This window comes from Stenella coeruleoalba, assembly GCF_951394435.1.
Source record: "Stenella coeruleoalba genome assembly, chromosome: 18".
NCBI classification, from domain to species: Eukaryota; Metazoa; Chordata; class Mammalia; order Artiodactyla; family Delphinidae; genus Stenella; species Stenella coeruleoalba.
This window is the reverse complement of record NC_137164.1, coordinates 75,959,148-75,979,809: the sequence shown is the minus strand read 5'-3', so window position 1 is coordinate 75,979,809 and position 20,662 is coordinate 75,959,148. Positions and strand designations below refer to the sequence as shown.

General features: G+C 42.6%; 1 protein-coding gene across 2 annotated transcripts in view; it reads left to right on the top strand.

The window, feature by feature from the left end:
* The first annotated feature begins 1,076 nt into the window (after positions 1-1,076).
* Positions 1,077-20,662, top strand: part of ANKRD10 (ankyrin repeat domain 10) — a 33,688-nt gene continuing 14,102 nt past the window's right edge. For both annotated transcript variants that reach the window (XM_079903502.1, XM_079903501.1), the window contains exons 1-4: positions 1,077-1,427; positions 4,896-5,048; positions 8,810-8,901; positions 20,391-20,626. In XM_079903502.1, coding sequence (XP_079759628.1) covers positions 1,218-1,427; positions 4,896-5,048; positions 8,810-8,901; positions 20,391-20,626 — 691 coding nt within the window. In that variant the 5' untranslated portion in view covers positions 1,077-1,217. The remainder of the gene's footprint in view (positions 1,428-4,895; positions 5,049-8,809; positions 8,902-20,390; positions 20,627-20,662) is intronic.

Below are 20,662 nucleotides of genomic sequence, written 5' to 3'. Positions count from 1 at the left end.
CAAACAAAAAAGTATAGCTCGAATTACTGAAATTTTCTTTCTTGCCTCATCTAACTGATGGGAGACAGATTCTAAGTCTCGTTCACACTTCCCATCCATGAGTACTTGCTCACTAAGGTGAGATACCCGCTACGTTTTCTCCTTTGCTGTGTCTGGAACATTTCCCAGTGTTTCATCCACTATTGTACTCAACCCACATTTGTTGTGTGATGAGTAGATGACCGTGTTGCATATTTATACCATAAATTAACAATTTCCCTTTGCTAGGCGTTAGGTTTCTAATTTCTTGTTTTATTAACCAATGCTGCAATGTGCTACCGTATGCATCGATATCTTCCCAGACATCTGGTTACCTACTTAAAGCTGAATTACAGTGATTTAGAATTTTGCAGAAGAAAAAAGGAAAGCAATATACACAAGGAAAACGAATAAATACAAGTGAAACAGACCATAAGGTTACAAAAGTACTGTAAGGAAATAGCCATAAACGTTAATAGTGGTTATCCCTTGACAGTGAAATTACTGATAATCAGAAAAGAATACCTTAAAAAAAAATCTGTGATCCTCGATCATTGAAAGAGAATTTAGTATTTCCTTGCATGCTGCCATGTTTCTCAGTGTTTTTGCCATGGGTTCTCGAAAACGTGCAGCCCACCTCGCCAGACAAGCAGGACAGAAAGCGCGGGAACTGCCCTCAGGTCCCCGCAGACGCCCCGCCTGATTAATTGAGCGAATTGGAGCTGCGCCGCCACAACCTCAGAGGGCCGGGCCCAAACCCCAAACCTGCGCCTCCCGGAGCTTTTTATCAAGGGGGATCGGGACACTGTCGGGCCTGGGGTCTGGACAGGAGGCGCGGCGCAGGGCCCACGCCGCCTGCAGGGCACCGGGAACGGCCTGGCACAGTCCCCTGCCCTACACCCCGCCTTACCCCGCCCCTCCCCGTCGCTCCAGGAGTAGGCCCCGCCCCACGGCCCCCGGTCTCCGCCCCCGACGGCCCAGGCCCCGCCTCCTGGCCCGGCGTCTCCCGGCGCCAGCCCCAGTCCTGGCGCCGCAGGCCCCGCCCCGCCCCGCCCCTGTGCGCGCTCTGCTCGGCAGCCGGCGGGACGCGGCGGCGGTGCTGCCCTCGCTCCTTTGTGCTCGGACGGCGGCGGCGGCCTCTCGGGTCCTGACTGGCGTGTCTTCTCTACTCGCCAGCCCGCGCTCTCCGGTGACGGACCATGTCGGCGGCGGGAGCGGGCGCGGGCGTGGAGGCGGGCTTCTCCAGCGAGGAGCTGCTGTCGCTCCGCTTCCCGCTGCACCGCGCCTGCCGCGACGGGGACCTGGCCGCGCTCTGCTCGCTGCTGCAGCACACGCCACGCGCCCACCTGGCCGCCGAGGACTCCTTCTACGGCTGGACGCCCGTGCACTGGGCCGCGCACTTCGGCAAGGTGGGCGCGGGCGCTTTAAGGCGCCATCTTCCGCGGTTTTGCCGTGGGGTGTCGGAGAAGGCGGGGGCCGAGGCGTGGGGGGCGCGGGGCGTGTCGGGAACGCGGGGCGCCAGCTGGGTCGGCCGCCAAGGCGCCCCGAGGGGCCGGGGCGCATGTGCGGCGGCGCGGACGGTCTGGGCCCAGAGGGGCGCGCGGGGAGTGCCGGGAGCGCGGGCGGAAGAGGGCCCGGCGGCGGCGGCGGCGGCGGCGGCGGCGGCGCCCGGAGGGGCCCGGGGCGCATGTGCGGCGGCGTGAGCTTCGAACGCCGGCGGCTTCCCGGAGGCGCCGCCCGGGCGGGTGAGGGCTCCTCGCCGCCGGCGGTGCCGAGGGCCGGGCCTCCCGCGGCGGCCGGCTCGGGTCGAGGTGCGGAGACGCGGTCCGCGGGGCGGCGCGCGAGAGTCCGGAGCCTCTCTGAGGAAAACCTCTGTGAGGAAGGCCGCGGGGCCTCCTGACGCCCCTCCGACGGGGACGCCCGGGCGTGAGGCCGCCGCGGCCCGAAGGTCGCGTTAGAGGGTTTCCGTGGTCAGCCCGTCGGCGTCCCCCGACGGCTGGGTCGGGGCAAGGTGACGCTCGGACCGAGCTGCTGGGGGCTTCCGTGTGGAATGTCGTCCGTGCGCTGGGGACTCGGCTCGCCCGGCTTAGGCGAACCTGTGGTGTTTGAAGTGTCACGAGGTTGGAAGGGCAGCGTGCTGCTCTGAATTCTGAGGAGCTGCGGCGGCGTTTTCCTCATCCGTGCGGTAAAGGGGGTTGTTCGCTGGGAGCGGTGGCCGCAGAGGGAGGTGCACGGTGCTGTTGTCCAGGGTGGCTTTCGTGACGAAGACGTGGAGACCCCCGTTCGGGGCCTTCGCCCTGACAGGATGGGGTTGGGTTGAAGTCAGGACACGCTTTTGCGGAGACACAGGCAGGATGGTGGTGAGACGTGTTCCCGTCTTGGGGTGAAATGGTTGTGTTGTGGTTAGTTACCTTTTTGCGCCTGACGCGGCCGCTTCGCTTTGCTCGAGGTGCGGCGACGCAGGGGCTGAGCGCGCTCGCGAAGTGAAGCCGGGTTTACGTCAGCGAAGGGAGTGCGAGGGAGTCGCGACGGCCGCGGTGAGGGGCTGGGCGACAGCCCGCGGCGCGCCCCGCAGCGCTGCTCCCCTCGGTACCCGGCGCCGGGAGCGAGCGCCCTCGGGGAAGCAGCCTCGACGCGCAAGGCGGAAGGCGCCCTCCTTGCCGCCCTTCGCCCCTGCCCTTGAACGCAGGCCTCCCCGGGCCGAGGGGTGGTCTCCCCGCCGAGGGCGCCGTGTGCACTGTTACAGTGAGCTGCAGGTAACGCTCAGAGCGTTGCTTCCCAGCATCGCCTGTGCCTGTGTGTCCTGGGGACAGGCGCCCCCGTAAGAGGCAGAGGCACGGGTCCCCCCGGGATTCCGATCCTCCCAACCCTGGGTGAGAAGGACGCCCAGTAGGACCATCCGGTACGTCCTGTGAAATGCGTCGGCCTCGTGACAAGTGGTTACTTAGACTGTGTCCCAGTCCGAGGCTGCTTCGGGCATCTCCGGGATTCACAGTAGCCGAGAGCGCTTAGAGCGGTCGGTTTCACGCCTGTGTATCTTACGGTGAGAATTCACGGAGTCTCTGCTTCCGTAGAAGGCAAGCGGTAGGTGAACCCCGGAGACCAGAAGCTGCACCCAGAGGCCTTTGCTTCAGGGTGTTCAGTTGTCGTTAATCGCAGTGAGCGGAGAGTCTTGGATACAGAAGGGGCCGCAGAAAGTATCGTTCGGTCTGTGCGAAAAGGCTGAGCGCAGGCTCCCGGTCCTGTGCCCCTGCACCCTGCCCACAGCTTCCCTCCGTTTGTGGGCCTGGACGCGTTCGCTGTGCTCAGCCTGGGCGACAGCCAGCCGAGCGAGCGTTCCGCGCTGTGAACCCCTCCCAGCCCTCAGGCCGCGTTCCCAGCGACGTGCCAGCTCTGCACAAGGGTCCTCACCTCTTTATGAGGCTTGCCCGCTCCCGGAGGACTGAACGTTATTCAGGAGCTCTGATCACGCCTTGCCTTTACCAGCTGTCGCACTGAACGGTATCTGTACAGAATTCCAAACCGGGTTTTCCACATCCAACCCACAGGTAACAAATTTTAAGTCCAGGGAGCTCTCGGTTGATGTTAAGACTAACCGCTTCTGGCATACCAAGCGATTTTCATCCTTGTTTCATTTTTGTTGGGCTTGAGACCTGCTCGCCTTATCACTAGGATTGGCCGTCATTTTTCGCTCAGTACATTGATAAAGGCGATAGATAAAAATATACCAAAGTGGTACCTCTTTATCAGCCATTACCCTCAGATTCAGACTCCTGGAGGACAGGTCATGTTTTAAAAATCAGTGTACCACCAACTGTGAGCGTTCATCTCACAAACGTTGATGGCAGTGATCTGTCCTTTACAGAGAAAGGCTTAAATTGCTGAAAGAGGATAAGAGACACGGGGTGAGACCCGAGTGTAGCTGTTCTTCGCTTGAGGTCTGTTCTCAGGAGGAGAATTGTTGGCAGTAAGAGCTTTTTCTCCAGCTGCATTGTGCTTTGGGAGGGAAACGGGACCCTGAGGACATGCTGGGCAGAGCAGTGTAAACCTTTGAGGACAGCAGGCCTTCTCCCGCCGTGCTTGGCACACGGGAGGCACTTGCTAAATATTTGTTGAGTGTGCTGGTTCTTCCAGAAGCTAGTATGGTACCGATGCCTGGCTGCACAGTCCTGTCCTGACTCCTGTGCCTTTTTGTTTTAGTCACCTGCTAGGGGCACAGCTCACCTGTGCTCTGGGCCTTTTTATCTTCGATGGGAGGGAGCGGTCTGTACAAACAGTATGAAAAGCCAAAGCGCTGCCCTCTCCCTGGCTCCACACATCTTTTCCCTAAGGAGCTGATCTGGAGCTGGGCCTCAATCGTATTCAGCCAGTGCGGCCAGTGCAGGCTGCAGAAAATTGTCTTTGCCCGGGAAGGGTTTACCGACCAATCACTTTAACGGTTTTCTTCTTTAGACTAGAGCGTGCAAGTGGCAAAGCTTAGTTCTGACAAAAGTCTGCGAATATGCAATCTAGTCTTTTCTGACTTTGGCTTTTTTAAACACGGAGGTATAGTTGATTTACAGTATTATATTGATTTGGGCTTTTTCAGTTGTAGGAAAAACAAAATATTTAAACTTGTAGAGTGTCAGTTGTTTCGACTTTCTATTCCTGTGTACCAACTTTGTTTTACAAGGACGAGGGAAAATGTTCTTTTAAATAAGGCTTTTAAAATTTGTATGATACTGGGAAGGAATGACTTAACTTTGTTTTCTTAAACAGAAAAAAAGTTTAACAAGAAATGCCACTCATCTCCATTACAGAATTTAGATTATCTGTGTAACGTTTAATAGTATACTGACGTGTATGCCTGTTTCATCCCCCTCCTGCTGTTCTCCAAGTTGGAGTGCTTAATACAGTTAGTGAGAGCTGGAGCCACACTGGATGTCTCCACCACCCGTTACGCACAGACCCCAGCCCACATCGCCGCTTTTGGGGGACATCCTCAGTGCCTCGTCTGGTTGATCCAAGCAGGAGCCAGCATTAACAAACCGGTAAGGGAGCGCCCATGATTGACGCGGTCGGTAAGGGAGCGCCCATGATTGACGCGGTTGGTAAGGGAGTGCCCATGATTGACGTGTTTGGCTTTTGTTTCCTTCTGCCAGTTCTAATTACATGGTGTTGAGTTTTAAATTGAGGCGTTAATTAGAGTTTGATATCTTTACCTGTGGGCTAACTGGAACTTATGTTTATGAAGTTATTTGTGGATAATTGACCCGTCACATAGCAATGTCTTGTGTTCAGAGTGCTTTCGCCTGTATGTGACTTATTGTGCCCCACGGTGAGTTGCCCAAGGTCACGGCTGGTGAGTGAAGGAGCCTGGCCTTGAGCCTCGGTTTCCTGGCTCCTCTGCTCACAGCTGCCTTAGCTCCGTTTCCACAGATAATTGTGAGAACACATCTGTTCCAGCAAGAGAATGGCAGTTAAGTCATCTGCAGTCATCTGTGTGGTTCAGGTAGCATTAGTAGGTTGAGCAGCACGAGTTGTCTTCAGGTACGGGGTGGGGATGATGGTCAGGCGCAGAGAAGTAGCCAGGTGTCCTGTAGGCAGTGACTCCTGGACACCGAATTGAGGAAGGGTGTTCTAGCAGTGGTTTAAAACAAGGGTCAGTGAGAAGGGGGGGGGGTGAGGGATAAGGGGGCAGTTTGTTCTCTTTAAGAGACTGGGTGGGAAGGGCGCGTGAGGAGAACCCTGGATTTTAGGCCTGTTTCTGTTACTAAGCTGCAAGCTGGATGTGGGACAGCTCTTTGGGTCACCTGCTACCCTCCACTCTTCCTTCTTTCACGCGTGCTCCTCTACTGCTTTGTTGCTTTGGTCCGTGAATTCAGGAGTTACAAGTGGGCGACTCTGTACCATTGTGGTGCTAGGCGTCGCCTGTCCCCACTAGTCTCCTTCCTGCTCGTGGATTCTCCCCCCACCCCCTTTTCTCCTGGTAGAAGGGGCACGCCCTGCTTCCTCATCTCTCTGGCTTTGGACAAGTGGTTTACTGGTTGTAACTCAATCTCCCTGTCAATAGAATACGGATAGCCCATGAGTAGCAGTAATTAATATTTAGTATTCGTGTGGAGTTTTAAGTATAAATTTTCTATATGATGATTTTCATTAAATTGTTACATAACATTTAGAGAGATCTAAAGAAATTGTGTAACGCTGCTTTTCAAATCTTTTTAAACCCAGAAGCCCCCTTTTCATGTAATGATTTATAGCAGCTCAGTATTTTCCACAGGTAAAAAGTTTGAGACTCTCCTCCTTCCCCCAGCTGCTCGAGACAGCACCACGTGGAAATCCCTCCTCAACTCTGCTCCCAGGGCAAGAGTCCCCAGATCCCACTCTCCTTACAGCTCTCCTCTTGTGTTTAAACAGCCCACCTGGCTCAGCATCCCCACGTCCTCTCATGTACGAGGGTATCGCTTGGGTTTCTTAAGTGTCTTGGCACTGCTCCCGGAAGGGCCTTGGTTAGCTGTGGTCTCACGTGCGGAGCTTCGGCCCATCCGAGTCTCGGCTGTCAGTTTGGACTGCTGCGACAGGACTTGCTGACCCTGAGGCCCCAGTAGGCTTTCTGTTGGCTCATCTCAAGGTGGACAGTTTTTCTCATTTCCCACATAAACTTATGCAACTAGACGCAGGTTTTTCTTATTGTTTGCATGCCTATAATTTTTTGAACCTTAGCATACCTTTTTTTCTTTTGGCATGTTAGTTTCTTACCATTCTAAGTTCCTTTTCCTCAAGTTTAATAGAGACTTTCTCTGCCATATCTAAGGTTGGCATGAGGGGTTACTGAAGCTCAGATGTGCTGTCTGGAGGCTCGGTGTTCTAAGTTTACCCAGAGAGGAAGTGAAGTTAGATTTTAAGTGGTGGCTGCCCGTGGCTGTCACTTCTTGTACGTCATCTCTTTAGTGACCCTTCTAGAATGGGGCTGGCATTTGGTATTGCCTTTAGTTCCTTGTAACTAGATTAGAAGTAAGATTGTTTTAATTAAAATTCAAGGTGACTTGTCCGTTTTCAGATTTCTGGCACCTCTCCCCCTGTCCTTTATGACTCAGAGTTTGCCAGCAATAGTTCTAGAATCACATTACAGACTATTGGTATTTTTGAAATATGACTGGTCTGAACTTGAGATGTGAGTAACCTTAAAATGGCTCTTTACTCTCATTCTCTTGGTTGCAGTTTTCTTTAAATAGTGTTTATTCTGCCCTTCCCAGCTTAAATAGTCTCCTCGTATAACACAAAACAGGAGCAGGGTAGTTTTGCTTTTTTCTCTGGCATCTATTGCTATCCCACCCTGTTCTTGAAATAGTATAGAAAACATTTTTCTTCTTGTACCAAAGATAGCTTTTAAAATCCTTTTTGGTTTTCTTGAGTTTTTGTGGTGTTTGTCAAAATCTCACCTAAATCTTAGTTCTACTTTTCCTGGCAATACGTGTACGTAATTTTTATTTGTCCTTATTATGTACCTCCTCTCTCCCTTCCCTCCTCTTTTCAGACAATAGGGTAGGTTTTTCTTTTGGTTTTTAAGTCTGATTTCACTAGATAGTTCTTTGTATAGCCTCATGATTTTGTTTCTTTCTTCAAAATTGGGACTATTCTGTTGGGAACTTTACATCACTTTTGAGCTTATACATAACTTTTCCCTCCAGTAAGTGGTTGAGTCTTTCATATTATATTTTTCTGTGAAATGCTCTACCACTCCTTTCTAGTTTAGTCCTCACCTCAGTTCCCCCCCATGAGTTAATATTTCCAAGTGCCATGCACTGTGCACCATTGCCCCACTCCTGCTTTATGTCTTTATCCCTTAATTATGTGTAGTTTTCTACTGCCGAGTTCGCATTCAGTGATGATGGGATGTGAGTGATTCAGGAACTGCTGCTGCTTAGTCAGTTGGCATTTCTGAGGCAGAAAGTCCTAAATCAGTTTTTCTAATGGAAACAACTTCCTTCTCTTAATCGCTGTATCTTTCTTTACCTGTTTTTTTACCTGAGAGCCTATGAATGAAATTGTGTTTCACATTTTTTTTTGGTCCATTCATACAGTGTAAAGTAATTCTTTTTTTTGTATGAGTCTTCAGAGTCATTTCCCCGAGTCTGCTCATTTCCTATGCCTCCTTCAACATTGTTTCCTGAAGGGTCAGTCAGGTTCTGATGCATCCTTTCTAAAAGTCCTTGAACAAAGTCCCCTATCACAGAACAGGCTGAGTTGTATACAGAGCTGCCTGTGTTTGACCCTATGTTCTCCCTTCCCATTTTTTTCTTGATCCTTTAACCTTAGCTGTCTTGTCTAAAGTATAGTCCTAATTCAGGCTCGAGATAAAAAATCCAGGGGGAGGCACTGGTGTGTATCGACTCAGGCTCTCCTGTGGTGGACATAGGTGAACGTGGGTGGACTAGACCAGACGTTAGCTATTAGGCCTTGATTACTATTTTTTGGTCTGAGGATAATAATTTTGGGTGTTATATGCATCTGTGCTGTGATCCATCATAAAAATTATTTCTAAATTGCCACCTAGAGTGTACGTGCTGTCATGGTTGGAGAGACCCCATGATTTTTTTGTTCTTGACCTAAGAATTCAGGAGAACGTGCTCCTTCCTTGGTCTGCTTTTATTTTCTCTTCATGTCTACATTTCTTTGTGTTTTGCTTCAGATCTGGCTCACCTTAATTCTATTTCAGAGGAATGAGATGGTACGTGGCCTTTGTTAATTAACTTTAGAATGTGGAAGTCTTGTATGGATCTTAATGCTTTCCTTTTTGTTGTTTCAGGACTGTGAGGGCGAGACTCCTATTCACAAGGCGGCTCGCTCTGGGAGCCTGGACTGCATTAGTGCCCTGGTGGCTAACGGGGCTCATGCCGAGTAAGCATCTTCATTTATTCTTGCCAACCAAAGATGTGGTCAAGGGTGTCGTGTTTAGAGACAGGATTTAGAGCAAGCAAAAGTTCTGAGCTTTGTTTTCAATATTGGTAGTAGAGTTTTGCTTTTTAGATCAGTTGGCGTTAGTGAGCAAGTTGTTGTGTGAGTTGAGCTGACCACTAGCAGAAGGGGCTGAATCCCAGCAGCCTCAGCGTTCTTGCCGTGAGAGAGAGAGTATATTAGGGTGGAAGGAACAGTTAACTCATTAAATTTGGAGCCTGGCATTGTTGACTTTTACCATTGACTAATTGTGTCACTGTGGGCAAGTCTTCAAACTTTGCCAAGTTTTAATTTCAGAATGAGTGCCTCGAATTGGATTAGAATATCTTTTCAGGCCTCTCTGGCTCAAAAAAATTCTTGCAGACAGTTAGCTTTTCTTAATTTTGCTAAAAAGATGGTTTCCTCATCTTTTAGCAGATATGAGAACATCTTATGTTTTAAAACCTGTTATGATTGTTCAGTGATTTTATAATTCCTTGTAAAATGGAACTGTACACATTAAAGACTTAAAAACTCACTCTGAGTTTTTGATACTGATGGCATTATTTTAGAATATCCTTGTTTTAGCCCAGTTTACATCAACTGGCTAATTTCTAGCTTGAGAGAACAATATTAACATTTAAGTGTATTAATTTTAAAATGTGATCTTGTATGCAAATCATTAGCTAGCCATGGCATTATACGTTTATTTCAGTATTTAATTCATTTGTATTAACTTTCTCTTGAAGATTCATTGTAAAAATTTTTCTTCTGCAGTTCACAGCATTAACAAAATGGATGCGGTTTTCACCCTTAAATATTGAGTGTAAGCTATAGAGCTGTAATAACCAAAATAACTATGATAATATCAGCTTTTTTGTTTTACCTTGAGTGTCTTGAATATTTCATAAAAATTAATTACAAACCACTTTATTCTAATTGGAAATATGAAAATTTAGACTTTGGGAGAAATAAAACCCACAAAACTGACTTAGTTTAACCCTTTGGTTTCCACTTCATTGTTTTGACTCTGTATTATAATAAATATGGAAAACAGATCCTGGACAGCAGAACCATATAGGTTAATGAAAGGCCTGTCTGATACCAAGGGCTATCATTAGGCTCTTAGTATCTTAGCTTCTGTTTCATTAAGTATTATTGTTAAGATTAGACATTAGTTTGGGCTTGGATCATTTACTTATGTAGCCATTTAGTGTTATAAATATGACCTGTGTTAACTGTTACATTGCAGGGAACCTTGTGACTTCATATGTAGTTATAATTTAAGGTAACGTAAAAACAATTGATAATATGAATATATATTACACAGTTTAGAAAACATCAAGATGATTCTCATTGCATTGCTTTAAAGCAACGTTGTAGATGCAGTTTTCTTAGCTGTTTTTTAGATTTAAAACTTAAATCTTTAATTTTAACAACAGAAGCTTTGATTATAAAATACAGAGTCGTAAAATAATTGATTAAATTCCTTAATTGTCATTTATTGAAATAATGAATAATTAGAAGTTGATCTTTTCAGTGACTTATCTTTCTAAACAGTACTCTAATTGGTCCTGAGCATTTTATTACTAAGATGTTAGTTTTATTCACTTTAATGGATAGTTTAATCCTTTGAACCAATAAATATCTTTCTTGCGCTATGTCCTTTTTTTAATAGGTGTCTTTTTAAAATGAGATCATTTTATTTACAATTCTGTCCTTGTTACAGGACCCTCGAGTGTCTCTTTCCCACCAAGTGTGACTGAGCATGGCCTCGAGTGCCAGTTTGTTTTTCCTTCTCAGTATAAGAGCCACTCCCTCAAGACCCTGCATATGGTGATTTCCCTTGACTGAACTTTCAGATATTTTTTAGAAGAAATATTTAGCCTGAGCCACCTAGCCAAAAGCAATTTTTAAAATTATATGTCTTTGGCCTGGAGATAGAGCACAAGTAATCATTATTTATTGCTATTGTATATGTGGTTATTTAGTTTTAACATCTAGATAAAATGTCAGTTTCGCCAGTAAGCTAAATTGTACATTGCTTTTTAATATCTATTCTGCACATTTTTATAGTTTAACACGTTTAGTCTACCAACAAATGATAGTTTGATTCCCCCAAATTATGGTACTTAGATCTCTTTTATTTGTTTCCTGTTATGTTGCTCATATGGTAAAGTGTAGTCCTAGCAAATAAAAATGCCTTTTTCTTTTAAGGTCATCAAGGGGCCCAGAATTAATTTACTTACTTGAAGTTAACTTATTTTGTTCCCAGTTCAAAGTGAGCCAGATTATTAATTTTAATATTACATGCTATAGTGTTTAGGAGTTGGTGGAAATTTTTCCTTTTTCCGTGACCAGATTAAAAGCTGTCTTGTATCAGTATTTTATCACACTTGGTGGTAATTAATAATTTTGTTGTTAATTCCTACTTTGCTTTTTATATATTTGCTACGTAAAGTGGCCAAAATCTGAAGTTGCTGCTTTTTTGGTCATGGGGTAGATGATGGTGAGGGCAAGCGTACCAGGCATCTGTGGCTAGAATGGTTTGTTACATAACCTACTTGTCAATGTAGGCTGCGTCTGTAAGATAACCATGTCAGCTGCTGTGCATCGTAGCACATTTTCTAGCACCACACGTGAGTATGTTGATGGAGTTTCTTTTTCTTCTCTTATTTTACATCTTGAGTTTTGGTGCCAAGTTTTCTTTTTCATGTGAGGTTTTGTTTCTCCTTATATGATTGTCATTGTTACTTGCCACCGTTTACATCTAAAAATAAAAAACACACAGGATTAAGTGTCAGTTCTGTGACCAGACTGAATGCTTGTATACTTTAAATGATCTAAACCTCTACAGACGCTTCTCACTCTCATTTTTTTCTCAAGTAGGGAGTTTTTATTAAGTAAGTTAAACTGTCATCATCCTTAACTTCGCTTATATGGCAGTTCAGTTCTTCATTGCAGCCAGGATTTGAGTGCTACTTGCTACACACAAAGGGTTTTTGATTGGAGGAAGGACATATAGTAACATGGAAAAGTTGTTGCCTTATTTTTCTTTTGGATGATCAAATAAGTAACAATATAAAATTAAGTTTTAATGTGATTTCAGAGAAGGACTCTTGAAAATTTGCTGTCTGCTGATAATTAAGACCACCTTTTATGTGACCAATGAGGAGAAGCAAGAGAGCCTATTTGTGTTCCCACAGGCCAGCTGGGCACTGTTCTGTTCAGGTGACTTGGGGGCTCTAGTCATGCCAGTGGAAGATGAATGTAACCTGCATGGTGATTCAATCAAACGTTTCCTCCCTGACTCCAAAAGATTGGGATCAATCCTGAATGTTTATGTGTTGCATTTACTTTTACAAAAGAAAAATTTATATATATATAAATAAATTTTTTTAAAAAGACCTTTTACAAACAACTCTGTAATGTACACATTTCTAGCCTTGAATTATCTTTCCTTTTAGTATTTTGGCACTGACTGATTTTGGTTATTTTTGTCTGTATTTTCTTGAGAGATGTAGTGGAGAATGTTTCCATATCAACCAGATATAAAAGTAGATTTTTTTTTTAATGCCTCAGAGTAGAAATAAAGGGATTTAGTGGGATTTAGAGATTCAGAATTGCTTGCATCTAAGGCCAATTTGCTAGTCCATTTTAATACCACATTATACCAGGTGCCAGTGTTTATGTTGTGGCAAAGTCCCATAGCTTTTTGTAGGAGAGCATTTCTGTAGAAGCCATTGATTCTGTGGTAACCAGATCTTCCAGTGGGTTACATATATTTTAACTTAATTATTTTCATCCCAAGAGGAGCTTAACTATGATCATCAGATAGCTGGAGAAGCATCTATAACCTTATATATAAGCAAGTTCAGTGATTCACTCTGAAAAAATCTTTCTTGCCTAATTTAGAAAATAGACACAGTTGGCTTTAGTAACAGAAGTCTTAAAATGTGGTCATAATAGGCTTTTGAATGTTGCAGGAAAAAGTATTTTGCTGAACTTTTAAAAATTCTTAATTGATATGGAGTTGGTTTAGTTTGGTCCATGTTTATGACCCACCTTTATTTGCTTACCCGTAGAGCTCTGTCTAGAAGCAAAATTTTCATTAGGGCAAATCATGTGATGAGCATATGTAATATTAGTGTCGGAAGTTGTTTTGCAGCTTTTGCCCTTGGCAAACTTCATTAGACATTTATTCATGTTTGAAGTTTGTGGTTTCTTTTCATTTGTTCACCTATTTGCCCTTCAGAATAATAGTCCAACCATGAAATTTATTAGCAGTGTAACTCTGAATTAGTGGTTTCTGATCTTGGATCCTGTGCATTCCAGTCCTGACCTAGTGTTCCCTCCCTGACCTACTTGTCACTACAGCAGTCTTGTCTGATCTTGCAATTTCCTGGCTCATTTTTCCTTTTATTAAACTGTTGCAGGCAAGGTGGAGGAATTACTTCCCGAGATAGCTGATGAAGTTCTGCCTGCTGGAAAGGAGCAGATAGATAGCAGGCTGACAGTATTCTAGAGTTGTTGACAAATTCAGTTTAGAATTTTGATTGTTTTTCATAACAGCCTGAATAATATATAGGTTTTAATATTTGTTTAAGCACTGCTTTTATATAGTGCTTTCAAGTAAAACCAATGATTTCTAAATTCAAATGTCTTTTCCTTTGCTAAATTATAGTGGGAGCAGGTTAAATATTTCATCAGACTCTTTGAATGATGCTGTTATATTTTAATGTATGCAAACATAGCTGGGGTTCAGTTGCAACATAAAACTGTCCTCAGTAATGTTGAACTTGAATTGAAAACTTGGCACCAAATTTATTCAAGTAGAAACTTTAAAAAATAGTTTCTTCCTATTGTTACCTGAAGAATATATTTAAGAAAGTCTTCATAATTACGTATTTAAGAGTTTGGATACCAAAGGGTTAAAAATACACGTTTTCCTTTTACTGAAGAAATTTTAGATGTTTGTAATGTTTTGTCTGTACAAATGGACATTTAGTAATGTTTTTTTATCTTTTTTTTTTTTTAATGATTCCATGTATTTGCTTATTTCCATCTAGGAATAGTTACTAATGTATTTGAGATACAGCATACCAAATTTTAAAGTAACCAGAATCGTGAGTTAATGGTTTTTAGTCCATACTGTTAAACTTTTGTTGAAATAACTGACATAATTAAATTGGCTTCATGCTAAAAATTACTAGAAGTAATTGAAAAGGCAGTGTTTTAGAGCAATAGCTCTTGGTCAAGGTGGTCACATGACAATGGCTTACGCTCAGTAAATGTGCTTCTGCACCTCATGTATGTATATGTATTTTTAATCAAAATGTTGCCTGCAAATATGTGATCCCTTATTATTTAAGTTTCCTGTTTTATGAACCATTGCCCGTTTTAAATCACACAGAAGATTCTGAATCTGTAAAAACTACACATGTCAATGTTTTACAGCTACGTAATTCGAATTGACTTGATTTTTTCAAGTAATCCTAGAAAGGGGGAGCATTCCATATAGAAACTGCTGAAACTGCCACAGGTGCTTCTCCGAAAACCTTACAGTTGTGGCATTGAATGTTCAGTATGGCTTCCTTTCTCCACTCGAGGCATACTGTTGAGGTATTTGTTGCGGTGATTGGTTTTAATGCTAATCTAGGAGTTCAGATATAGATTCTTTAGATTTGCATGCTTTGCTTACCCTAATTTATGATATCTACCTATTTACTTGTAAACTAACAATAGTTAAGTTGAGATCAGAATTTTAACAGAAATATTCTTTATATGAAAATTGTGGTCATCTTTTATTGTCACATGGCATTAACAAAAAAGAAAACATCCTGAAGGTGATGTGACAACTCAGATTCTGAAAAGTATATTTCAGATACTTCCTGATCCGTGGTTTTGCAAATTAAAAAAAAAAAAAAAGAAAAACTTATTAGAACGGCTTCTCATATTCTGACGTTGTGACACTATAAGTGGAAAATAGATGGGGGATTAGCTGGCGGCCGAGTGGAGTTTTGTTTTAAAGTTCTTTGGGGAGACACTCTTAGGTATAATAAGTCTTAACATTCTATTCAGAATTTTATTACAGAAAATACAGTATATGAGCCTTTATGTTTTAACTTTAGTAAAGTTTTAAAAAAGTTTATTTTGCCAGTTATTCAGCAGGATAAATAATTCACAGTAAATATTAATCTATGCTTTCCCATGTTTTCATATTGCAATTTTGAAAGAACACTAGGAACTACTGGGAGAAAATGGGTAGCCTGCCCAAAGTGACTTTTCATAGTCTCGGTGAAGGTTGTCATAGCTTCCGTGACAAACTGGAGCAAGTTGATTTTTACTAGTCTAAGAATCTGATCATGTCAACTCTTAAAGAAAGTCAGCTTTAAAACTTCAACAGACTAGACCCAGTTTGGACATCAAGTTGACTGGTGTCTGATTTTTTTAAATCTCTGCCCATTTACAAAGATTTTTCAAACGGATGCCAGAGGGGACCAGAAAGGTGAACTGGAGCTTTAGAACAACCTCATAGCACGTCCCCCATGGGGCTTCTTGCTGTCAGAAATGGACAGAGGTACATTTTAGATGAGGCGTCATCTGCCCGAGTGCAGTAAACCAAAGGCACAAAATTCATGTGTGTTTTTTAAAGACTTAGTCTAAAAATATCGTGTACACTTTCATTAGTGCCCCAATTCTCATACAAAATACAGTTTTTGAGAGTAATTTTGAACAGTATCTTCCAGATACTGAAAATTTCCATTTGGACTAGTGTGTGAAGACCACAGTTCAGATTAACTTTGTCTTTAGCAGCCCCTCACTTCGGGTTGGTAGGAGTAGCCAGCAGAGAGTGCAGTGTGGCCATATCACACCCGCAGTGAATACCTCGGGATTGAAGAGTGAAGGCTTGACTGTTTTAAAAGTACTGTAACAGAAGAAAAGACCAAATTCAAATGTGAAATTATCATAGAACCTGTAAAATCCTAAATCACATTCATGTGCCCAGCTCCCATTGGATTTTAGGAAAATCATGGAAGGTTGCTTAGGTTGAATATCTGCTTAAACTTGTAACACTAAATAGAGCTGAAGGCTTAATAAATTGATGATACATTTTAACCAGGATAACTGTTTCAACTCTTAAAACGTTAAAATTGAAACATGCTTAACAAATAGGAGAGCATATATTTAAAAATGCATTTAAAGGCCTGAGCCTGTTTTGTTAAAGTGTTTTAAGAACTATACCGCATAACTATTCTTTATGCTGCTCTTCACCTAGAAACCCACGTGATTTTCAGCCTCTGTGTAATACGTTTGAAAACCCTTTCTGCTTATTAAGAAGTGACTTGAGGAATTCAGACCTGTAAAGACAGTTTCCGCCTCATTCATGTTAAGCACGTCGCCTAATTCAGTCGTAAGACACTTAGAACTTTTAACAGAAAACACTCAGATGGAGTAGGAATGATTATTTCTTCTGCATGCTCTCTCAAGGTCTTTTAATTTACATTCTTCTAAAGTTTACCTTTAGATATTCTCTTGATATTTAACATTTTGTGATTTAACAGATTTGGCAACTTCTAAAAAGTTATTTTTTTGTTTGAATTGAATAGTGCAGAAAATTACCAGAGAGACAGTTTTCAGGAACCATAGGTATCTGTTATTTAGAGTAGAGGACTAGTCAGAAAGAGAAAGACAAATACCATGTGATATCACTTACACGTGGAATCTAAAATATGACACAAATGAACTTTTATGAAACAGGAACAGACTCACAGACATAGAGATCAGACTTGTGGTTGCCAAGGGCGAGGGGGAACAGGGGAGAGAAGGATTGGGAGCTTGGGGTTAGCAGTTGAAACTGTTGTGTATAGAATGGATAAACGACAGGGTCCTACTGTATAGCACAGGGAACTATCTTCAACATTCTGTGATGAAACATAAAGGAAAAGAATATAAAAAAGAATGTGTGTGTGTGTGTGTATATATATGTATAACTGAATCACTTTGCTGTACAGCAGAAATTAACATTATAAATCAACATACTTCTATAAAATAAAATTTTTTAAAAAAGAGTAGAGGACTAGTTACCAGTATCATCTATTGGTTAAATGTTACTCAGTTGGTCCAGCCCATTGTTTGTTTTTGTATGGCCCATAAACTAAGAATGATTTTTATGTTTTTAAAGGGTTGAACAAAGATCAAAAGGATAATATTTCATGACACGTTAAAATATATGAAATTCAAATTTCAGTGCCAGTAACTAAAGGTTTATTAGAACATAGCCAATGCTGTGTTCACACATCATCTAAGGCTGCTTTCAGGCTAAAACGAGAGAACGGAGACTGTGGCCCGTAGAGCTTAATGTTTTTGCTGTCCAGCCCTTTACAGAAAAAGTGCCTGCCCCGGATTGGTGATCCCAGTCATTCCTTTCCACCCAGTTTTTGTGCACCATACGATTGCAGAGCCACTTGCAAGGTTTTAAATATGAGCAGAGCAGAATTAGCGTGTTAAAACTACAGGTAAAGAAAGGAGGAATGAGTGTGGGTATGTAGGAAAGGAGATGGGAAGGAAAACGTTCGGAGGTAGGAGAGGGAAGTGGGCGGTTCTGCTGGCCTGTTCCAGGGTCAGGTATTAACGGATCTTTCTGCTTTAGAGGAACGTAACACTGTTAAACTGAATGTTACATTCAGTCCTTAGTAACTGAGAAATAATATAGTTGAAAACTTCTGTAGTTTCACCAGAAGTGGAGAAGGGATACTGTATGTTCCTGTTTCTAATAATACTACTGTAGGGATAGTGCCAAAATTATAATCTCCCAGGTAATTTTTCCAGTTACCTTACGTCCCAGATTCTGATATCTGTCCATACATTTTCTGGAATGTTTTGAACTCCCCTTTGGATCTCTCTTTGGATCCCTCAGAGTTATATGAGGAACCAGTTGAAGTTCAGTTCGGCTTGTGGTTGTTCTTACTTGCTTGGTCCACACATGAGTACATAGCATGAGTTGACTCTAGTGACTGTTCTTTCGAGTTTTGAAGATAATACTTCACACCACCTGGAAATCTGATTGGCTTCGTCCAAGCCGAGTGATGTGCACGTGTTGGGACCACTTGTGGTAGTTGGAGACGGGCAGGAGACGCTGCCTGTGTTCTCAGGTGCAGGCAGGCAGGCGCTTCCACTCAGACATTTACAGTCTCTGTGGCCTCCGGATATTGGCGCGCACTTGCTCTTTCTCTTTAAGGCTGTATTTCCTTGGAAGAACAGTAAACTTGCTATTCTAACTCAGATTCAGTCTACTGTTCAGTTTCTGAATTAAGAGTAAGGGAATTGAGTGTAGTTTGGATGTTCTTGTTTTCAGTGACTTAGAAAAGTTGGCATGCTCCCTGAGCATCTCAGCTTTCTTCAGTGAACTGGCATTTAGGGTGGTAAATGCCATTTAAAAAATCTGTGTGCTGTTCTTTATTTTATCATCCACTGAGGAGTAATCTTTACTGTCAGCGTTATTTGTCCTGATTTTAAGCAGCAGCTTCTCATTTCTGTATTCTTTAATTTTTGGAGAGCAAGTTCATATTTATCTGTAGAAATGATCATTTTTTAAACTTTGCTTATGTTCTGGGTCTTTGTCTTTTCAAATTGTGTAGAGTTAAATTTTTTTTTAATTTTATTGCAGCTACTTATTCTGTTCACATTCTTGATAGAGTAGACCTTTTTGGACCATTCACTCATGATATCTTCTGAAAATGTAATACACCATTTAAAAAAATTATCCAGTTTTACACTTGCTTGAATGTTAAATTTCTATAACATGTTGATATTAAAAATCAAGTATCTGATCATTTTCTATACACATAACTAATGTAACTCACTCTACCCAAACTTTGATGTTTCCTCTCTATTTAATTCATATATCAAAATATTGTGAAATTTTAGAATAATGTTTATCAGAAGTCATAGCCATGAAATCAAATAAAAATGTCAGTTTTAGTTCTCAGTAGCCCTGCACACAGCTGCCTTATATTTTTAAGAAAATATTGTTGGTTTTGGGGATTTTCAAGTTTTGTCTCTTTTATATTTGATCAGATTGAGTTTGGGCTTTTGCCTTTCTTCAGAATGTATGATACATTTCTTTATCTCATGCTTTTAAAAGTGGGACCATATTTAGTGATTGTCCAAAAGTATATAGATTTTTCATTTCTGAGTTTGGAACCTTCTGCGTATGATGGCTGGAAATAGGAATACAGGGCTTATTGTTATGTTTAAAATGGAAAATCCTTATTTGTCCCTGATTCTGTAGTTTTCTCCCTGAAATGGCTTTTTTTTTTTCATTCACGTTAATCTAGGGAAAAAGCATCCAGGGTTGTGCCCTGTTCTTTCGGGAACAAGACGAGGCCTGTGTTTGGTCACAGCTGCACTGTCTGTGGCAGAGCTCGCTGGGAGGTGTGGTACTGCCTCGGCCCTTCAGTGCTTCTCCAGTTTCAGTGGATCAGTGTGCAGCTAACAACCTGTCTTGCTTTTTACAGATTTATTTCACAGAGCAGTGTATTTTCTTGTCTTCCAGGGGAACTTAAACGTGGAGTTGCTTTTGTTCCCTCAGTTTTTATTGTTTCCTAATTAAGATTTACAATTTCAACTGGTTCTTTCGTATTCATCTTATTTAGAGCTTTCATTTATATTCTGCCACCACTTCTGATTTAGTCTGACTCTTAGCTAATGCAGAGGACATCGGACCGTTACTTGTTAATGTTATTAGCCACGCAGGATGATGTTGATTCTTTCTGATGGTAGGACTCAGCCTAGGGGGATGAGTTCCTAGGACAGTATTAGAAGGAAACACCCACTCAAATGCTCTGAACTTCTGCAAGTTTTCCTAAGGCCAAAAAATTCAGCTTTTCAGATCTCCAGTCTGATGATAAATTAGTCTCAGGACATCCTTCTAAACTTCCACTTATAGTGTCACATGTTAGCACAAATTCTGGCTTGTCGTTAAGCCAGTTGCCTTTGTTGTTAGGAAGCCAATTGTTATAAATGCCATGGACAATTCAGTACATGTTTGTTTGTTATGATTTTACTCGAGCTAAAGGAATGGATTATTAAAATTAAGTGCAGATAATATAGAATTCAGTTTCAGGTTAAGTCTGAAGTTAGCATAAATTTATATTCTTCAGACTAACATAAAAAATGATTTTGAGAAGTTAAATAGGAAGATGCCTTTTTTTTAAAGTTTAGTATATTGATTTTTAAATTACTATCTCCCAAATCTTGCTTAGTAATCAAATGTGCATAAGAGAGAAGTTAGTTACAGAGCTAGGATGAGTAACTCCTTCTTTAATTCAGACTTGCTGTAAATCTGTATGCTCTTTCATATCACCTGCAGATAGTTAGTCAGTTCAGCAGGAACAGAGACCAGATGCAAATGGTAATGGGATGTAATTCAGTGTTTTTGTGTCGTACAGCCTGAGAAATGCCAGTGGCCTGACGGCAGCAGACATTGCTCAAACCCAGGGTTTCCAAGAGTGTACCCAGTTTCTCTTGAACCTCCAGAATTGTCATCTGAATCCTTTCTATAACGGTGGCCCCTTCAATGGGGGCCATCCGAATGTATTTCCTAATCACATTAGTGTGGGAACAAATCGCAAGAGATGCTTGGAAGATTCGGAACCCTTTGGAGTAAAGAAAGCTAGAACCACAGGTGAGACCACTTTGTGGGTGGGAAAGAGCAAACTTG